Source organism: Mastomys coucha, unplaced genomic scaffold, assembly GCF_008632895.1.
Source record: "Mastomys coucha isolate ucsf_1 unplaced genomic scaffold, UCSF_Mcou_1 pScaffold20, whole genome shotgun sequence".
Taxonomy (NCBI): domain Eukaryota; kingdom Metazoa; phylum Chordata; class Mammalia; order Rodentia; family Muridae; genus Mastomys; species Mastomys coucha.
Window position 1 is genome coordinate 84,427,601 of NW_022196903.1, and position 20,244 is coordinate 84,447,844.

The 20,244-nt window shown below is 51.2% G+C and overlaps 1 protein-coding gene across 10 annotated transcripts in view; it reads right to left on the reverse strand.

The window, feature by feature from the left end:
* The window catches only part of LOC116099261 (IQ motif and SEC7 domain-containing protein 1), a 330,953-nt gene that overhangs the window by 29,107 nt on the left and 281,602 nt on the right, over window positions 1–20,244 (reverse strand). For all 10 annotated transcript variants that reach the window (XM_031382561.1, XM_031382555.1, XM_031382559.1 and 7 more), the window contains 2 exons: window positions 5,913–6,204; window positions 846–2,092 (listed from right to left, as the gene is read on the reverse strand). In XM_031382561.1, the coding sequence (XP_031238421.1) occupies window positions 846–2,092; window positions 5,913–6,204 (1,539 nt within the window). The remainder of the gene's footprint in view (window positions 1–845; window positions 2,093–5,912; window positions 6,205–20,244) is intronic.

The window sequence follows — 20,244 nt, forward strand, 5'->3', positions numbered from 1 at the left end:
GGTGTGGCTCAGATGTGGCTCACTCCCACTGTGCCCCACTACCCTCCTGTGGCCTTTCTAGGAGACTACTAGGGTGTATGCTTGTAACCAGCAGGCAGGCTAGTCACATGCTTTTCAGGTCCATAACCCCCAGGGAGACCAGGCTGGCTTCTGATGACCCCAAATCCCAGAGGCCCGAGGGAAGGAAATAATGTAAAATCTCAGGTTAAACAAGAGCTGCCAAGGTCCCCTCAAAGGGTATGCTCAGCCCTCCCCACTTCCCATGCTATTTTTGACCCTGCTAAGAATAGCTTGCTTTAAATATCCATCTCTTAACATGGTGTAGCTCTCAGGGCTGCAGGCTGCACCTTTCCTGAGCCCCTCCAGAGCAGCCATGCAAAGGACCCAGTCCACAGCCCCCTACCTCGCCTTTTCCCCAGGCCCCTAAACAGACTTCCTACCGGCTTGTTCCAAGACCTTTGTGCTTCACATCGACCCTGAACCTGGCATTTGAGGCTGAGCCAGCTATGGGGACACATGCGTGGACATGATAGGTAGGTAGGGATTTACCACAGAAAAGTCCCCATTCTGCTGTCTAGCCCATGAACATCTGCCACCTCCACGAGCAGCCCTTGGAAGGAGCTGGGTCTCCTGGGATTTAAAGCTGCTCTAACTATAAACATAGTGCAACATACTGCCTTGGCCTTATAAAGGCTGCTTAAACTTCAGCCTTGGTAAGGGTGTGTGTAGAGGCTCACAGAAGGAGGGAAGATGGACTCATCTCTTGTCAGCCCTGCCCAGGCCCAGGGGTGTGATTGTGAAAGCCCATGTGGGTCCTTCCTCCATGCATGAAGGGGGGAACTCACTTGTTGAAGAGATTCAGGCCAATTCGGTAATGCCTCTTACGGATGACGTCGTTGCTGAAAGCTGGCGAGTCCCAGCTGTTGCGGGTCTCCTTGTGGTACGTCTGCTTGCTGAGTGTCTGTTCCCGCAGGCTGTCCCGTGATGAGGACTCAGAACTGCAGTTTATGGTGTCATTGGAGTTGGAGGTGCTATTGATGCTGTCATTGTCCCCATCTGAGTAGTCAGACTCAGATTTGCTCTGCCGGTTGGCTGAACCATTGATGGCTAGGTGACTCTCAAGAGGTCTGGGGGGCCGAGGCCGCAATTCAGGTTCCTCCCGGGGGAGGCCTTTGGGGGGGCCACCGTGGGGGCCATGCTTGGGGCTGCCCTGCTGCCCACCGAGGCTGCGCTCATAGGCACTCTGCCTCTTAAGTGAGCTTCGATCTGAGCGGTCACTGAGTTCCACGGAGCTATCACTGGGTGGCTCAATGGTAAGCAGGGGCAGGTGCTCCACCCGCAGCCGTGGCTCTGGCCGCTCCAGTGATGGTGTGCTTCGGCAGCTTGTGTCCGTGTCAGCCTTGTCCTCTTTGTGGGCCAAGGCCCAGTAGTCCTGGGCTGCACCCCCAGACCTCAGCCGCAGGTCCGACTCTGTGCTGGAAGGCCGATCACCAGCCTGTGAGAGCGGTAGAGGTGGTGACAGCTCTTCCTCATCAATGTAGAGGGTGACATCACTATATGAGGCTGTCATCTCATCCAATTTGCGGTGGTCCATGCCATGTAGACCTGGTTTGGGCTCAGTGTCCCGAGCCCGGGCTGTGTCTGAGGCTGGCACCTCCTCACTGTGTAGGCTGCGGCAATTGAGAGCATCATCGATAGATTCAGCCAGGGACTTCACCTGCCTGGAGAAGGCATCTTCCAGTTCTGTGATGGCATCTGCAAAGTCACTGGAGGGGGCCGGAGATTTGAGGGCTGGGTCACTAAGGTCTCCACATTCTGATGGCACCAGGGCCCCCAGCTGGGAGCCATCATTGGTCACAGAGACCTGCTTTCCCTCAAAGTAGGAGCTATGCACCTTCTCGGGGCCCTCGAAGGAGAACTGCATCCTCATGTTGGACAGCACAATGCGGCGAGACATACGATTCTCCGACATGGAGCTACGCAGACGCTCAAAGTTCTTGTTCATCTGGTACTGGCGGAACGCCGTCTGGATGGTGCGGGCTGCATGGCGGGTCACGAGGCGTCCCCCATACTTGCGTTCTAGCATTTCCACCTAGTGGGGTAAGAAGAGAAGAATGTGGGTCCTGTGTGATGGCACAGAGATAGATATCTATGCTCTTCTAGGCTCCATAGGGATGTAACCTGGGATGTTCTTACCATATTCTCAAGTGGCTTAAAACAGCGGCTTGGGGCTGCTGAGGGTTTTCAGTGTCAAGTGGGACAGATAAGTGCCAGGGTAAGATGATGTTGGGTAAAGGTGGTGGGTATGCTGAGCATCTCAACACTTCTGGTTATAGAAGCTATGGGCCCTGGAGGTTTTCTGAAGATGCATCTACAGATGCCACCTGCAGAGCCTGAAGCATGAGCAGGTCAGAATGTTGCCAGGGGCTTGGCTTGACTGACTCTGGCTCTGCCTCTCATCAGCTCTGGATGAGCTTTGGAACCACGAAGCTCCCCATTTCCTTATCTGTGTTGCAGGGCAGCAGTAGGACCCACTCTCTAGTGCTTTGGTAAGTTCACAGTGATGAGCCAAGTGCTTGGCACAGGGCCCAGGCAGCTGGCTAAAGACCTCAGCCCCATTCCTAGGGTGTAGTTGTGAGGTCTCTGTCCTTGCTACACAGATGGCTGAGGTGCTAGGGGGAGCCTGGCAGGGCTGGCTCTTCTTCTTTGCCCTACAGCAGTATGAGTGCAGATGGGTGCACAGCTCTGAAGGTCATGGTTGTGAGGTGGGAGGGGTGTTGGGCAAGCTCTCAGGCACCTCAACTCAGCATCTCAGGAGTGACCCATAACCTCCTGAAGTCCCAGGTCTCACAGAAGGCCCAGCCTGAGGGCTAATCTTGAGTCCTAATCCTGGGTGAATAGGAAACACACTCCTTCAGCTATAGCCTGGTCTGTAGGAATCAGCAATCTGTCTCTGGCTGTTGGGGCAGAGCTTTATCTATTCGGGGATGGGGAGAGGATTCGAGTCCTCAGGAGGCGGTGAAACCCTGATTCCCCCTGTCTGGCACTGTGGGCCAGCATCTATCTCATCATGCTTGGAAATGCAAAAGGGCGACATATAAGGTCCCTGCCCTGGAGAGGCAGAGAATGTGTGAGGTTAGACAGATGCAGTCTGATACTGAACACCAGAGACACTGAGCAAAGGCAGGGCTGTGGTCCAAGTCTAGGAGAGGCCCCTCTGCACCCCATCTCAGGGCCTCAAGGAAGCTGGACTAGAGAGAACTCTCAGGACACTAGGCCCAGTTGAGCAGAGAAGGGGCTCCAGGGACAGCCACAGAGGTTCTGGGTTTCTCTCTCAGAGATGGGTGTACTGCCATAACAACAAGCAAAACTACTACTGGCTGAGTAGTCATCAAGCTCAGGGTCAGGAACAGACCTAAGCTGATCCTGGGAGACCCTCTTCCTTCTCTCAATCCCCTGCCTAAGAAGGCCTTGGCCTGGAATCCCTGCCAAGGGTTTCAAAGACACCAGAGTCACCAAAGCTTACCCCATGGCTTTCCCTGATGTCTGAACCTTGGGGACTAGGCAACCATCCTGCTTCCCGAGTTCCCCAAGTTTGTGTGTATTGTATTGGATGATGGCTCATTTAGAAGGACAGAAATGGGCTCTGTAATGAGTCACCAAAGAAAGCCCTTCTCTGTCTCTCCCAAAAGTGGGGATTTATTGACCCAGCCCCATTCTTTCTTACTCTTGAACTCATCATAGCTATCCTGTCTTCTGGTCTGGAAGTGACATGAGGCTTGTCTATAGCTCTTATGGGACTCAGAGGAGGGAAAAGCAAGTAAGACTTGCTACCCCATGGGATGTGAGAGACTGGACCACACACTCACACAGTTCTTACCTTACTGAGGGACTCCACTATCCCTGTTCTCAGTAGCCAGTAGCCAAGCACCAAAGTCAGTGTCAGAGAGGCTGGTCCCAGGCCAGGGCTCACCTCTATGGGTTTACTTGCTGAGGATTCTCTCAAAGCAGCATGCATGAGAATCCAGAGGACTTGCCTTCCACAAAGCACAACTGCCACCACTCAGAGACCTGAGGTGATTCTCTAATCCCTAGGCTGGTCTCTTGCTCTCAAGGACATGTAAGGACCAGGGCAGAGGGTTGGGTTAAGGAGAATGCATCTGACTTTTCAGTGACTCTACCTTCCTCTCACAACTCTCATGTCAGTCATCTACTTCTCCTTTCGCTTTGCTTGCCAGGATGTTCAGTGCAGCGTGGAATACGACATGGCTGCTGTTAACTCCTTTTGCCTCTGTTCCAACTCTTCCCTGCCATCTTTTTTTGTATCTCTCACACAAAGACACACCAAGAATGACACACCAAGGTCATTCTTGTTCCAGAGCCTTGGCACATACTGTTAGCTCTTCTCCAAATGCCCAGTTTTCAGGCTAGTTACCTTCATCTGATACAGCCAACACTTAGAGTCCCTCTACTACTTCCTCCAGAATTGTAACCCCCAGGGTCTGTGTCACTTCCTGCAGTAAAAATGTCTTAAGTGCTGACTTGCTTGTCCATCCACTGTCCAGGAATGTTGCTCAGGTACAGCAGCGTCATTTGCAGGCTGTCCCCAGCCTATTATCTGGCACAAGGGGAAATTCAGCTATGGGTGGAATGAAGGTGAATAGCTGCATATTTTTGGCATGTAATCATCCCTACAGCCTGTATGCCGTCTCAACCCTGCCCAATTCTATTTCACGGTCCTGTGCGGATGACAGGACCATTCTACAACAAACTCTTCAGGGACCACTCTGAATCTAGGCAGAGCTGAGAAACTCAATGGAGGGCTGGCAAAGCAATCAAGGGCCACAGCTGTCAGGAAATATCTGCTATCAGTCTCCTTATGAACCTCAACTATGAAGGTAGCTGGCCTGGAAGGAGGAAAAAGCATGTGAGCAGAGGGGAACAGAGGTATCACCACAGGTACGAGAGATCAAGACTGAGGGATGTCTGCCAAGAGAGAAGATCCACCTGAGGGCCCCCATCATGCCCTGAGGAAGATGGGGCTGCATAAGCCTAGGCCTCTGTGTGTTCAAGGACAGAGGCCCTTGGAGAGCAAATGGAACAAAGTGGCCAGCAGACATGGGTAGGAGGGAGAGCACAGCATCTGAGGGCAGTGGGAAGGGGTCCTGGAGTTAGCCTGAGAGGCACTGGAACCTGCTCAAAAGAGCAAGGCCCAAGGCTGTGGAATACTGACCAGATGTTCTGTTTGTTCCTACACATCCTTGCAGTTCAGGGATCTCCTGAAATCTGGCATTGCTCAGAGAAACAATCAAACAGCAGGCACTCACTCCCATACTAGCTGGGTCACTACTGGGCACCTGCACCACGAGGATTTGCTCTGCTCACAAGCAACCGCAAAAGCGGGTTAGACGGCCTGATCCTTGGGTCCGAGGCCTGATGAAGAGCTGCAGCATCCAATGCAGACATTTTCTAAAGCATAGATACTGTGGAGCCATAGCCACAGGGGAAGATACCAAGTAGCCCCTCTCCCTCAGGCCTTTCTTGGACCCTAAGGACCTCTATGGCCACCTTGGCAACCTGTGTCCTGGTGGTACTGGGCCATGACACTCAGATACACCACATAGGCCCCATATCCTGCAGTGAGGGATACTGAGACCTACAAAGGCAAAATTTGAAGAGGACTCTATATAAGTCCCCAGAAAGGATGTCAGTGCTCCTGACCATCAGTGTAAATCCCTTCCCACATTTCAGCAGAGTTGGGCTGGGAAAGGCTCTGAAAGCAGTGGAGGCAGGGATCCCCTCTTCCTCAGATGTGCACACCAGCTGGAACCCATTACCAAGAACATCAGGCAGCTGAAGTCTCAAGCCATTTGGGAGACCATGGATAGTGGGCAGGGACCCCTGCCACCTACCTGCTTGTCTTGCAGATCTGAAGAGAGCTCATAGCTCTCAGAGAGTGACCGAGAGCGCTTGATGGCCTCCTCCTCAGCCTGCTTGCGCAGGACTGAGGTTGAGTGCTGCAGCCGTGGCCTCCGTGTGCGCTGTTGTGGTCCTGGCCCTGCGTACAGCCCATAGGCGCCCACTGATGTGTGCTCGTAGTGGTCTGGACTCAGGCTGGAACCAGGTACCAGGGGACCCTGATGGTAGGCTGAGGGGCTGTCCAGCGATGTGCCAGTCTCGCTGCTGGGGGCCTCGCCCTCAACACTGCAGAGGAAAGAAAGAAGAGACATATGCTGAATGGGAACGCAGAACCTGGGAAACAGGTGAGGAAGAGCACCCCCAACCGCAGGTAGCCAAGGCCCTCAGAGCCTTTGCTCTCCATCTTCCTGGAGCTTCTGAACAACTTGCCTGTTCTAACATCTGGCATACTGTACTGTAGGGGCTGGCTTCCCAACCAAAAATATCAGCCCCCCAAAGACAGAGGTTTTGACTCACTGTGCTGATGCCCCTCAGAACTTAGAACAGAGCCTGGCCAGTGCTATTGTGCTCAATATGTTTTGAATAAGCAAGATCTTCACTTCTCCTGCCACTTGAATAAAATGTAGAGCTGTTTTTCATACACCCATATTCCCATAACTATATTTAGACAGGATCTTTTAAAATTATTTTTCTTTATCTTTATAAGTGTTTATCTGCATGAAAGTATGTGTCTGTGTCCGCATATCTCCTGGAACTAGAGTTACAGACAGTTATAATAAGCTACCATGTGGATGCTGGGAACTGAACCCAGGTCCTCTGCAAAAGCAAGTGCTCTTAACAGTTGAGACATCTCTCTAGCTCCCTGGAGATAGTGTCATCAAAATGAAAGACATTAGGGTGGACTCTAGTGTAACTGAACTAGTATCCTTCTACAAAGGTGAATGCAGGATATAGCATGTTCAGGGGAAGACAGTGAAGACATGTGGAGAAGGTGGCACACCAAGGAGAAAGGCTCAGGAGAAGGCAATCAGGCCACACCTCCATTGCAGTCTGGTAGCCTCCAGAGTCTACAGATAACGAAGGCCTGTGAGTGAGGCCCACTTCTGGCATTTGTCACAGCAAGCTTAGAAGCAAACATGATGTTATTTTGTTAACACTCCCTGAAAAAAGGAACTGTAACTACCTGTACAGGTGATGAAACTGAGGTCCCCATAAACACTGTCCCAGGTACCACAGGCAGAAAATGGGTGCCCCTCACCTCACTGCCTATAGTCCCACAGAGCATCTTCATGCCAAGTAGGAGCAAGGCCAACTAATGGGGACAGAGGGACTGGCTGCTGACTCATCCTAGCTCTGGGCCTGGAACATTCTATTCTACACAAATACTGTTTTTCTCTGCAGTTGCTTTTCAGTGTGGGATGGGGAGAAAAAGGAGACACTGATTTGAAGAGTTTCTAACACAAGCCCTCATCCTTTGCCAGGCTTCCTGGCCCTGTGAGACCAGACACCCCAGTGCTGGCAGGACTCTAAAAGGCCTATAGTCCCTGGGGCAGGGTGGAGGGTCTCTAGAATGGGCACAGAGAGAAAAGAGAAGGGCCCCACCCAGACTGCAGTCCTTTCCAATGTCTGCTTTTCAGACCAATAAGAAATGTCCCCGCACTAAGCATCCTGGCAGATAGGTGGCCCCTGACCAGTTCTGTGGTAGTCCTGTTGTTTGTACTCCAGGGGGTCCATCCCAGGGTGGGGCCTGTGGGAAGGAGCCTGAAGCAGGGAGGACCAAGGCTGCCAGGGGCTAAGACTCTAAGCACAATGCACCAGGGACAGCAGCAAATCTCAGCACCTCCTTCTGGCCCACAGCTTAGAAACTGGGCTTCTGAGCCAGCAACTGCCTCTGCCTCCAAGGACAGGCAATTGAACCTCCCAACACGCCCCAGTGGATAAGGTATGACAGCCATCCTTTGATGGAGACCTGGATCAGGAGTTGGGAGACATGTTTTACCTGGCTCCTCCTACAGGTTTTCTTTGAGTAGTATTAGCAGCTTCGTCTAAGGAACACCGCCCTTTAAGGTTCTCTGGCTACCACAGAGCGACTGGGATCTGTGTGTGTGTATAGGGAAGAGTGGGGGTGGGCAGAGAGTGTTAGATCTGAAAATTCTCTCACAGTTTACTGAAGCTTGGGCTAGCATTTTTCATTAAATGCTCAGAACTTCAACCAACTGTCATAAGGAGAGAATAAGTCCCATTAGAATTGGGCCACCCAGGTTACAGAACAGCAGCTTCCACTGGGAAAGCCCATCCTGGCTCTCTGGCACCAAAGCTGAGCTCCACCTCACTCTGGTAGGTCAGCACACACAGGGGTGTATGCCCTTAAAATGAATGCATGTTCTGGTTAGGGGCTTCATCTGTGTGTTCTGAACTGGAAGAAATACACCCTGTGCCTTTTGTAAGGGGTTTCAAACCAGTTGAGCACTGAACCTGAAGTAGACAGGCAGTCAGTCACCACCATCCCCGGAGAAGAGCCTAAGCCCCTTGCTGGTCAACAGGCTACAACCGAACCACAGGGGGCTAGGTCAGAGAGGAATGGGCTAGGCCTGGCTCATGATGCTGTCCCTGACCCTCAAGCCCAGGGTGGAGGAGCAGTGGCCTGAGGGATTCAGTCTTTTGTCTGGTTCTTAAACAGCTTTAAGGGCAAGACATTTTGTTCTGGTGGATGGGGAGAGAGCAGGGTCTAGGCTGCCTGAAAGCCCAGGAGTGCCAGCCTACTCAGTAGGTCTTAGCTTGGGGCAAAGGAGCTGAGGTCAGAAACTTATCCCCCAGCTGGCTTTGCCTCCATGGATGAGACATCAAAGTGGATGCCTGCCCTGGAGGGGGCCACCTTTAGGATGAGCCTAGGATGAAAGAGGTCAGGGATAGACAGAAGCTTTCTGGAGCTGTGTTACTGCTCTGGGCAGTTTGAGGCCAATAGGTTGGCTTGGGAGAGAGAGAGAAGACTAGGTCTCTCCAGAGCTTTCCCCGTGAGAAGGGAGAGGCAACTCATCAGTGCCTCCTTCAGAGCCAACCCGGCTTCACTCAGCTGGGATGTGTGGTGGAACAGACTTTCCACAATCCAGAAAAAACACAGCTCAGCAGATAAAGGTGCTTACCAAAGCTGAAAGCCCGAGTTTGATGCCCACATAGTAGAAAGAGGGTTCACTCTCTCTTAAGTTGTCCTCTGATCTCCATACACATATGTATATACATATACATATGTATATGGCATATATATATGCATATATACATACACACACAGAAGAAAATAAATGTAATTAAAAAAATCTAGATCTTGCTCTACCATACCAACCCCAAAGATGTGAGGACAGAGCCAGCACCCAGGACTTTCCCTAGGTGCCTCAAAGACCTATCATGACAATACCATCAAAAGCCGCACAGTGTCACATACCAACAGAGGCTTTTCTTGTTTGGAGTATTTCTGATTTGAGAGGCCCAAGGATAACGTTTCTAAGTGGAAAGGCCCATGCTGCCAAGCCAATGAGCAAAGATACTTGGACCCACTGCTAGGGCAGGCACAAGCAGGGCTATCTCACTCTACTCTGGTGGACATCTGGACATCCAGGGAGGGATCCAGGATGACTTTTCTCTGCAGCATCCTCCCAGAGATTCTTCAAGAGGTTGATTCAGCTCCACCACACATTCTTTTGCAGAGGCATGGGGTTGGCAAGAACTGTCCCTTACTACAAAACAGCCACAGAGGCGCAGTGTGTCCTGGGATATAGCCATTTGTATTGAGATTTTTCTACTGTGCAGGGAGTTTGAGGGGTATTTCCACTTATGATATATTTTTCCCAGAACATCACCATGCAGCAAGTGGAGTGTTGTTCTGTATGTCAGTCTCCACCTAGACCTGGCCTGGCACCTTTGCAGCCTCCTGAGCCCTGGTGCTGTATCTTACCCTCCCTCCACCCAGGTTCATCTCCCTAAATCCAGGTCTGTCCGACAGGGCTGAACGCCTAAGAGTGTGTCTTTGTTGATACCCCTCAATTTACCATGTCTCTTCCAGACTCCTAGACGACAGGCAGATCAAGGACTGGGATGAGATATGCATTCCACATCAACGAGAATTCCTAACTGTTCAGTTTCTAGAATGTTCTATGGCAATTGGGTGGTTGTTGCCTGTCACATGTCTCAGATATTCGTGGTTCAACATTCATTCCTGGCACATGTTAAGGAAAGGAGACTAACACACAAAGGCGTAGATACAAAGATTTTCACAGAGCTGTGGTCTCTGAGCACGCAAGATTAGAAATAAATCTAGACACCCACCTAAAAGGGACTGACTGCAATTACTTTTATACCCACACACAGGAAGTAATGTCAAGATGGGGAAGATTTAACCTGACAGCTGTTCTTGTGAAGAGACCTGGAGAGGTTTCATCTGACTATAAGATTGATGTGAGCTGATGCCGACACACAGCTGAGGCCCCGTGCCACGCTTGACAAAAAGCCAGGAGCAAAAAATAGCCCTGATGCAGTTGTCACATCACAGCAGAAGCCTCTGCATCTAGGAGCTGGACTGGAGGTGGCAGACCTTTCATCTTACCCTTCATAGCCCCCTGCAGACATTGCTAATCTATCACTGACTCCCTCCTGCTGATCTTGAGTGGAGCCTCAGTCGGATTCCACATAGATTCCCTATATCTGATCCTAGCTGGTATGGGAGATAGACCCCATGGGTCAGACCCAAATTACTACAAGCTGAGTTATCTGGGCAAGATAGGCCAGAAACAGCCCCTGTCAGGGTATATGACCCTTTGCTTCAGTCCTAAAGGATGATAAAATGATTTCTCCATGGGGAAAAGAAAATACTATGTCCCATGTAGTCCCAACATGAGAAAGGAGGCAGTAAGCGCTCTCCCTCTGGAGGTATGTGACCTGCATGGGTCACCCCCACGAGTGGGAAATACTGCTTGCCTGACTGAAAGTCTCCCCAGACCCACAGGTCAGGTCTCAGTCTTGGCCTCCGAGCACTATGCTATCATCTGGTCTCAGTCCCCAGTCCTTTTGGAGGCCTTGTCACTTCCCACCTGTACAGCACCTGGGTTGTATGCATGTGTGGTTCTTCAGCAGATGGGGCATGAGCTCCCATGCTCAAGAAGGGGTCATGGTGACTAGGCAGGCCAGGTGCCACACTAGACAGGTGCATGCCCTGCTCCAGGCAGGGCTCCCTTCCTGTTTGGGGACTTCAGGTTGACTCAGAAAGCCAATTTCCCACCCTCACTGTGCAGTTCATTTCTACCTCACAAGAGATGGTCTGTTAGTTTTGTAGACCGAGTAAGGCAGGGATCACGCAAGAAATCTCAGAGTCCCCAATGCATGGAGCACAGGGTTAACTGCTTACTGCTTTTCTGCTTGTACACTGCAGCTGTATGACATGAATGAGTAGGGATCATGGTGTCTCACTTTTCCATTCCAGTGCCAGAGAACAGAGAGTGGCTGTTGCAAGAGGCTGTTGCTGGACATAGCAGTGTTGATACAGAGACATCCTGCACAGAGAGGGCTCCACTCATAAAAGAAGCATACTTTCTAAAGGCTGGTTACTCTGATTCCAGGAGGGAGGGGCCCAGGGCCCAGGACAGCCTCATGACTGGGACTTCAGAGGCCCTGCCTACAGGTCATCGAAAAAATCTGCATGTCTGCACTAAAAAGCTCCAGGGGAAACGAGGGACTCTGACCAGATCCCAGGGGCCAACTAAATGCCACATCCTGGCTCTGGCCCTGGCTCTAGATCTAGTTGTGTGTGAGTCTGGGTGGGGGTAAAGGCCTTGGCCTTTTTGTCTTGGATGTCTCTAATTATGGCCTGTGAAGTCATGAATGAGTTTTTCTCAAGAAAAATGTTAGTCAGAAGTGGCTCCAGGCAGCAGTGCTGGCATAGCAGAAGAAGGGACCTGCTGTTTACCACCAGGGCTAATGATGGTGGTGGTGGAAGCAAGCTAAGGTCTATACACCTAGAAATGTTCCAGGCTTCACATGTAACTCAGTCCACTCTCCCAAACCACACAGCAAGACAGGGAAACCAAAATTCAGGCAGGCTGGCTTGAGCCCAGCACTGACCCACATTCACTTGGTATTTCTTTGTTGAGAGTGAGGATCATACACAGTCTTCCTTGAGATGAAACAGCACTCACTGGTCCTACCCATACCCACAACCCCCTCCCCACACATACTGCCAATCACCTAGAGAGGACTTAGAATATGTAACCCCAAGACAGTGCTATGGAAAGACTCAGTGCACTAGAATGTTTGGGGAACAAGGAGGAGACATTTCCTAGGGAACCACCCTTTTCAGAGCAGGCTGGGACTGGGCTAGAGGACCCATGCTATCTGGGAGACCCACCTGTGGTTAAACACTCACATTTAAGCACCTTGGACCAGATTCTAGGCAGTCTGCACCTACCAGAGCCAAACAGCCTTCTGATATGTGTGTGCCTCCTGTGGCTTCCCTAGACAGTGTTCCTGATTTCCAAAATATGAGGTTGGAGTAGGTTAGGCAAACCAGTCTTAGGCTTCTGTATGGCTCTTAGCTGATAGGGTGGCATTAATTGAAGTTGATCAAGGACAGGGGACAATCTTGGTCTCTTCCTGGGCTGGGGTCCCATGTGCTCCATCATAGCCTCAGGTTGGTTGGGTGAGGTTGTTAACACAGACCAGGGCAGAGTCTGGATAGGAAGTGGGAAGACTTGTCCTCTAAGCATGGGTAGGGCTGGCACAGCTCTAGAGGGGAGGCTATATCACCTTAGATCTCAGTAGGGCAGTCCTGGAACCAAGGGGCAGGGTCTATGTGATAAATGGCAGGAGCAGAAGGGAGGCATCGATTTGCAGGGTTTGCTGGAGAGGGCTGGGCACTCACAGGGTTAAAAACATTAATTGGTCTCAGTCTACTCCCTGGGTAGGCCAGAGCGAGCTCAGGCTAACCATTGGGACACACTGGCCCTCCACTGTGTGGCTCACAAAGACTTCAGATGAGTCAGGACTTTAGTCATGGCAGCCCTTAGTCCTTTCACACTGGAATGTCCCCAAGCTGATGTGGCCCCAGGAGCAGAGTGCAAAGACACAAGGGATTGGGTAAGGGAAAAGAAAGAGGTAGGGGAAGCCACTTCTTGACAGGCCCTCCGCCCTGTTGGTAAATGGTTCCTGGACAGGAGTATGCACTGATGGTGATAGAGAAGCCTTTTAGACCTAAGAGAGTCCCTCCTAGAGTGGAAGGAGGGGTCCTCTAATTCTGACCCAGAAGACCTGGAATGATAAGAGGGTAGAGGGCAGAAAGGCTTGGTGTTGACACACCCAGGGGGTCTAGGCAAGGGACCAAGCATCCAGAGAGTCCACGAGAGATCAGAGTATGAGCCCTGTGATCAAAGTTCTAGATGCAGCCAGGTCTGGAACACAGGGGCTGTGGTGGTGGTATTGGGAACACAAGAGTAAAATAAAGACTTGGGGCCCTGACACACATTCAACCAACATCACCAGGGCTCCAGCTGAGTAACCAGGAGCATAGCTCTCAAATTGAAAGTTGATAACAAGCACTTCTAACAGTGTAGAAACTTCCCCTGCAGGGCTAGATGGAGGTGGAGTGGGGCATCGGGTAGCATCAGATTTCTGCTTTTATCCTGTTCACAAGTTTGCACTAATGAGGACACAGATAGATAAGCAGAAGACCCAACAACCCAGCAAGGCAGCAAGGTAGGAGCCCTCAGAGGCAGGGAGTGGAGCTATATTCTACTCCTCCCACTTGCAGGAGGGTAGCTTATCCTCGTGGCCATTCTCTTACACACATTTTCCCTTGCCCATCTGTTGGCACTCTTAAAGCAGAGCCAGCTCTGACCGCTTGGTTGGCCTCCCTGCCACCAACCAGAGGACACTGCCCTTCAACCTTTTCACAGAACCTCTCCTACTGGAGAGGTACTTCAGAGCCTCCTGTTACCTGATCCCCTCCCTATAACCACAGTGATATAATCAAAGCATAGCTCCAAGCACATGGCACTTCACCTCCCACCCAGGTCTGGGAAATCATGCCATCACTATGACCCAGAAGGTTCACAAGATCTAGCCATGCCTCTCCCCAGGAACCCAAAGGACCACCAAGCTCAGTTTAATCCCATTAAGTCCTGGCTATTCACCTACAATCCAGCTCCTACCCAGGAACCTTTTTTATATACTCTGAATGGTAGCTGCAGGCCTTGGTAGGGTGAGGAAGAGAAATAGGGGCTGGAGGTATCTGTGGGAGACTGTAGCTAAGAAAGAAAATGAAAGATTGGGTGGGAGTCAAGGTACTGGCCGTCAGGCAGGGCAGTGGTCCTGACATTGGCAGAGGGGACAGAGGCAGGAACAGAGTTTTAGGAGGCATTGCCAGGAGCAGGGCTCTGAGCAGGGCTGGGCTCTCTTAGGCCAGTCAGCTGCCCACTCCTCCATACCACAACAATCCACAGCCTGAACTCTGCACTGGGCAGCTCAGGATCACTTTGGCCCATGCTTGCGATGTAGAGTGGGGTCTAGGACTCATGGCTTCTGTGGCCAAAGGCATCCTGGGCACCTGGGAAACACTGGGGCTACACTAACACAACCCAACCACCACCTTCATGAGGATGCTGGCCTAGCTCCAGTTTCACAGCTTTACTGACTTGCTACTGGTCCCAGCTGGAGAGATACACTGCAGCCCTGCTTCAGCCCACAGCCTGTGGCATTCTCTGACTGCTCCAACCAGACTGCCAGAAGCCACCTTTATATATGTAGAAAAATATGGGTCTCCAAACAATGGGCTTTTCAGAGCAGTGGCTATTTTTAGAGCTCTGCTTACTGAACTAACATTCAGCATTTCCCCAACTTGTCAGCTGCTGCCCGAGCCAGGCAGGCGGCAGGAGGCAGGAGGAGCAGAGGTCAGGATCTAGGGGCTTCTTGAGCCATTTGGGGGCCATTCTGGTGTGCAGACACAGATGTCATTTTAGGGTTGCCCCAGGCTAACAGGAGGCATGGCTAGCAGCCTGCCCATGTGCCCCACCCAGTTCAGCAAGGAACCTGCACTCCTGACAACTGTTCCTTTGTCCACTGTGCTCTGCGTTGGAGTTGTATATCGGGACTGAGTACCAGCTTTTTCCCGAGCCTCAGTTTCCCTCCCTTATGTGGGGCAATGCTGCCCCTCTGTGACAATTCAGGAGTTGGTGGGTATCTGAGAGCCCAGAGGGCAGGCTGAGCAGGAATTGTTTCCTTAGTGTCCTGGGCAGCTGATCTCACTGTCTGTTCATCAGTGCATCACCACAGGGAAGGAAGAAAGGGCTCCGTGTCCCTTGACCCAGACCCTGCAGCCAGGCTCTCACAGTGTCCTGTCCTGTCAACAACATGTTCTAGAAGGCTGGTCATCCTTCCGGCCTCTGAGCCAGCCCTCCCTCCCACTGTAGGCAGGAGTGGGTACATGGTGTGGAGAAGTGGGGCAGAGTGGACTGCCCCTGGCTCTGTATGAGTTGCTCCCATAGAGTTCTGAGGATCAACCTAGGCTTTAAACCAGCTCCAGACATTGAAACCATCTACGACCCCATCAAAAGGAACACAAGGGTCCAGCAACGCACAAACAGTCCCTAACCCAGGACCAGGGAAGACCTGGCACCCATGTGAACAGTGCAGGTGATTTGGGGGCCTAGCCATGAGCACCCTATCAGCAGCACACAGGAGTGAGGAAAGGAACACCTACAGTTACCATCGCTTGGTCTCTCCCCAAGAAACCATTATTAGAGAGCAGAGGTATCCATTTGCTCACAAGACAACCCCAGTACCCAAATACAGCTGGGCACAGCAGGTGAAATAGATAAAATGATGCTGATAGTGAAGGACCAGCTCTTTTGACCCAGAGTCCAGTGAATAGGCAGGGTCAAAGCCACACGGAAGTCAGAAAAGACAAGAATATGGTTTGGTGCATTCTCCCTCCCCTACCCACTGTGTCTCATGGGTGAGAGGCCTGTAGGAGGGAGGCTTGCAAGTCACACACAGGGCAGGAAGCTACACTGTGGAAATGCCATAGACTCCACATAGGCACAAACTTGTCACATCATAGCATAGTTCCTGGGGCTCAACTCACAGGGTATGGAGGACAATGCAGAAGCACCCTTTCGGACACACTGGGATCAGCTTCAGGGCCACTGAATCTGCCCTGGTCCACTTCTCACAAACACAGGATGCCTCTAGAAGCTATGCCTTACCAGGCCAGACAAAGGCAGTAGGAGCAGAGTCCCTGCCTGACACAGGCTGGCAACCCACACCCTCAACTGGGAAGAAAGCCAGCTGGCAAAGGGGACAGGAGGCTCTGGGTGGGGGTCGGGGGTCAGAAGCAAACACCCTGCAATCAAGCCCAGCCAGACCTCAGTCTGGCAAGGTGTCATTCACACAGTCACCACTATCATTCTGCAGAACACTCCATCATGCCTGAGGATGCAGCCCCACATCCCAGGACAAGAATACCAAACAGGCCTAAACTCAGGAAAGCTTACATTAATGGCCCACTGTGGGCAGTCTTTCTAGAGACTCTAGACCAAGACCAGGATAAGGGTAAGGTATATCCACCTGGCTAGAAGGCTGGGCAGTCCCTGCTCGTAGGAAGGCTCTGAGAGCACAGGGCTCTAATTCCAGCACAGATTGGCAGTATGCTATGTGGTTCCCCACAATGTTTTGTCTTAAAAATTAGAATAAACTAGGCATGGTGCTACATGCCTGTATCTCAGCACTTGGGAGTCAGAAGCAGAATGATCACAAGTTCAAGGCCAGCCTGGGCTACAACAGTGAGCTCTTGTCTCAAAACCAACCAACCAACCAACCAAAAACCAACCAACCAACCAACCAACCATTGGATGAACCAAATAAACAAAGGAAAACGAAGAGTAAGTTGGCACCATTTTAACATCTAGAGCTTGGATACAACAATTCTGACTTCTGAGAGGGGACAACTGCTAAGAACCCAGCCACCTGGGCCTACAACCCAAGAGTGGAAGCCGCAGCAAGCTCTAGAGTGCTTATACTTATACTCTGCCACAGTCCCCATCAATCTCACCACTTACCCACACCAGCCTTCAACTCTTTTCACACATGCCCTTCCCGCCTTCCTGTTGCGGAGATCTGTATAAGACTGAAATTCAAGGCCCACTCCTTATTCCCAAGAAGCCTCATTTAGAAGGAGAGTCACCAGGGAAGAGTTCTACAGGGATGGTGGGGAGCTGAGGCCTTGCTCTCAGTGGGTCCTCAGAGTGTGATTTTTATCAGACTCCACAAAGGTTGCCTCATTATTCCGACCACTGCCCACTCATAGTAGATCATGAGAACCACCATGCCTCTGTCAGGACAGAATGTAAGAGGTCACCAGATGGCAGTATTTACTTCAAACCATCAGGGTGTCTTGCCCTGCCCACTGAGAATGTCAGCCCTGGTTTAGGATGACATCTCATGGCTCCAGAGGTACCCAGGGCTGAGCTGGTGAAGTGCTGCATGACATGAGGCAAGTGACCACACTTCTCTGTGCTCACATTGGCTAGTGCCACTAACTACTGGGAACATGTGGTCAAGCAAAGACAAGCCTTGCCAACAATAGTTCCCACACTCGTCTTTTCAGCCCTATGCCATTGACTAGAGAAGGGCTCAACCCTAGGGCTCTGTTCCACTTGTCCAGGGGAGAAAAGGGATATGAAGAATGCTCCATGCAGCGACCCAGCTGAATCCTTAATGCCTATGGAGCCAGACACATCTTGGAGAGTTGGGAAAGATCTGTTCACTCTAAAGCACTCACTGCTGGATGCAGGAGCAAAGTTCCCCATAGTTGCCACTATGTTCTTATCTAGCTCCTCCCTCTCACCCCCGCCTCCTCTCTTCTTGCTTTCATGGACCACTCCCTGCAGTCCACCCTCTGCCAACCGACCCCAGCTAGCAGGGCGGCTCTTGTTGGTTTTGAATGCACAAAGATGACCAGAAGCTTCCGACCCTGGGGCTTGCTCGGAAAGATTTTTCAGAATACACATACACACACAGAGCCAAAAATCTTCCCAGCTGAGCCAAATTAAATACAGAGTCCTCTAGTTATTTCCATACGCGCAAAATGGACTTAAATAAAGCAGTTCTCTGTGGTAGGCTCCAGCAGACAGGGCCAGGCTGGGCCCAGGACACCCCAGGAAGACCGGGGGTGGGGGGAGGCACAGGCTGGGCAGGCAGCCCTGGGAAGTATGGGCTGCACCAGGGAGAAAGAGGCCTGTGTGACAGGCAGCCTCTTAGCCTACCCTGCTGCCAGGGTTACACAAGTAGATGGCAGAAGTGGGCAGAAAGCACAGTAAACTACTTCTGCCCCACCTGACACATGGCAGTCCACCATAGTTAGCTTAGAACTGACACACAGTGACCACTAGCACCTACAAGGATATTGCAGTTGGTACATTTCTGAAGACACGTTAGTTGTCTGTCTTCCCATTTTGTGGAGGAAGAAACCATGACACAGAGAGGTAAACACTTAACCAAGGCCATAGGCTTCGCAGAAGAAAGGGGGACTGTGTCAACTAGGATGTAGACCACCTCAAGACTAGGCTGTCCCTTGTTCCCTGCCTAAGTCACCTAAGTCCCTCTGGGGTCAGCCCACTACTGCTTGTCACTCAGGGCAGAGCAGCCAGCATGACCTTATACTGTGTTTTCAGTCCCCTGAGATCCTCGCGTAACTGCAAAGCCCAGAAGGGCACCACCCTTGACTCTCCACATCACTGGTACACAAGGCCCTCTCTCAGTGACTGCATACTCCTCAGGCAGGGATTATGACCACAGATCAGGGACTGGGATCTCTGTGGGCCTGTACGTCTCAACCATAAAGTAGCAATGCAGTAGCACATGCCTTTAATTCCAGCACTCAGGAGGCAGAGAGGCTGGTGGACTGTATACACAGAGATGACTACAAGACCAGCCTGTTTAACACAGTGAGCTCTAGGACACCCAGAGCTATGCAGTAAGACCCTGTCTCCAAAACAGAACAAAACAAAGCAAAAGCAAAGCAAAATAAGGTGGGAATACCATGACCACACAGGGCTTAAAGATGACACACCCACAATCCTCAAGGGGGGGGGCAGGGGGCGGGGCTGAAGGCTAGGAGGTGCTTCTGGGAGTCTTGTCTCTGCATCATACCCTAGCAACAGGTGAGAAGTGATGAACAGGAGGAGGGGGGGGGGAGGAGCACCCTGTGGGAAGCAGCAGCATCCACACCCAGGGTGGAGGTGGAAGTCTGACCTAAGAATGCTTCCTGTACTGAGACAGAGCCAGAGGCAATTTGGGTCTTTTCTAACCAAACTTGATTGAGTCCTGTCCCTTATGTGCCAAGAACTGTGGTAGGCATCAAGGTTAGTCATAAGACATTCATAATAATGACAACAACTACCATGTGTCAGTCTTATTATTAGGGACCTATTACTATATCCTAGGTTCCGCACACAGCACTGAGAGCTAACCAGCTCCCAAAAGTGCAGGTCAAGGGAGGTGTCAAGGAAGCCTTAGTGGTACAAACTCAGACAGCAAGGAGCAGTAGAGTTGAGAAAGAGACAGAAAACTTCTCTAGGACTTGAGCTGTAGGTACACACAGGACCCCTTGGGAGAAGAGTGGTGTTAGCTACTGAAGTTGGGCCTGGGATGAAGTGGAACAAGAAACCATGGATAAAGGAGAAAGGGGCTGAGCAAAGGCTAAGGACCCTGACACTGAATGGCAGCATGTCAAAGGAAACAATAGGCTAAGCTAAAGGAGATAAGAGAGAGGCAAAAGTCCCAGCCTGACTCACAGCACTCTACACTCATCTGAGAACCAGAGTGAACAGATCTCATGGGAGAGGCCAAGAGCCCATTTCTATGGCCTGACTCTCAGAGGTCCTAGGGTGACAGAGAAACAAGTCTTATACACAACTGATGAGTGAGCCTCTGGCCAGCATAGCCAGGGGCTGTGCAAGGCACCCACCCCAGGGACAGCATATCTCCAGGGCCAGGATAAGGGTGACCATGAGACTGGTCCCAGATTCAAAATCAGAGGAATTTGCTTAAAAATAGTAGATAGCAATATGATAAGCTACTCATGGGATTCACTAATTCTCTACTTCTGTGGGCATTTGAAATTTTCTGTAACAGGCTTGGAGATATGGCTCAGCAGTTAACAACTTGCTGTTCCTACAGAAGAAATGAATTTGACTCCCAGCACCCACATGGAAGCTTACAAAACCAGTTCTAAGAAAACCAATGCCCTCTTCTGGCCTCCTTGGGTACTTGATATGCATATAGTGCATA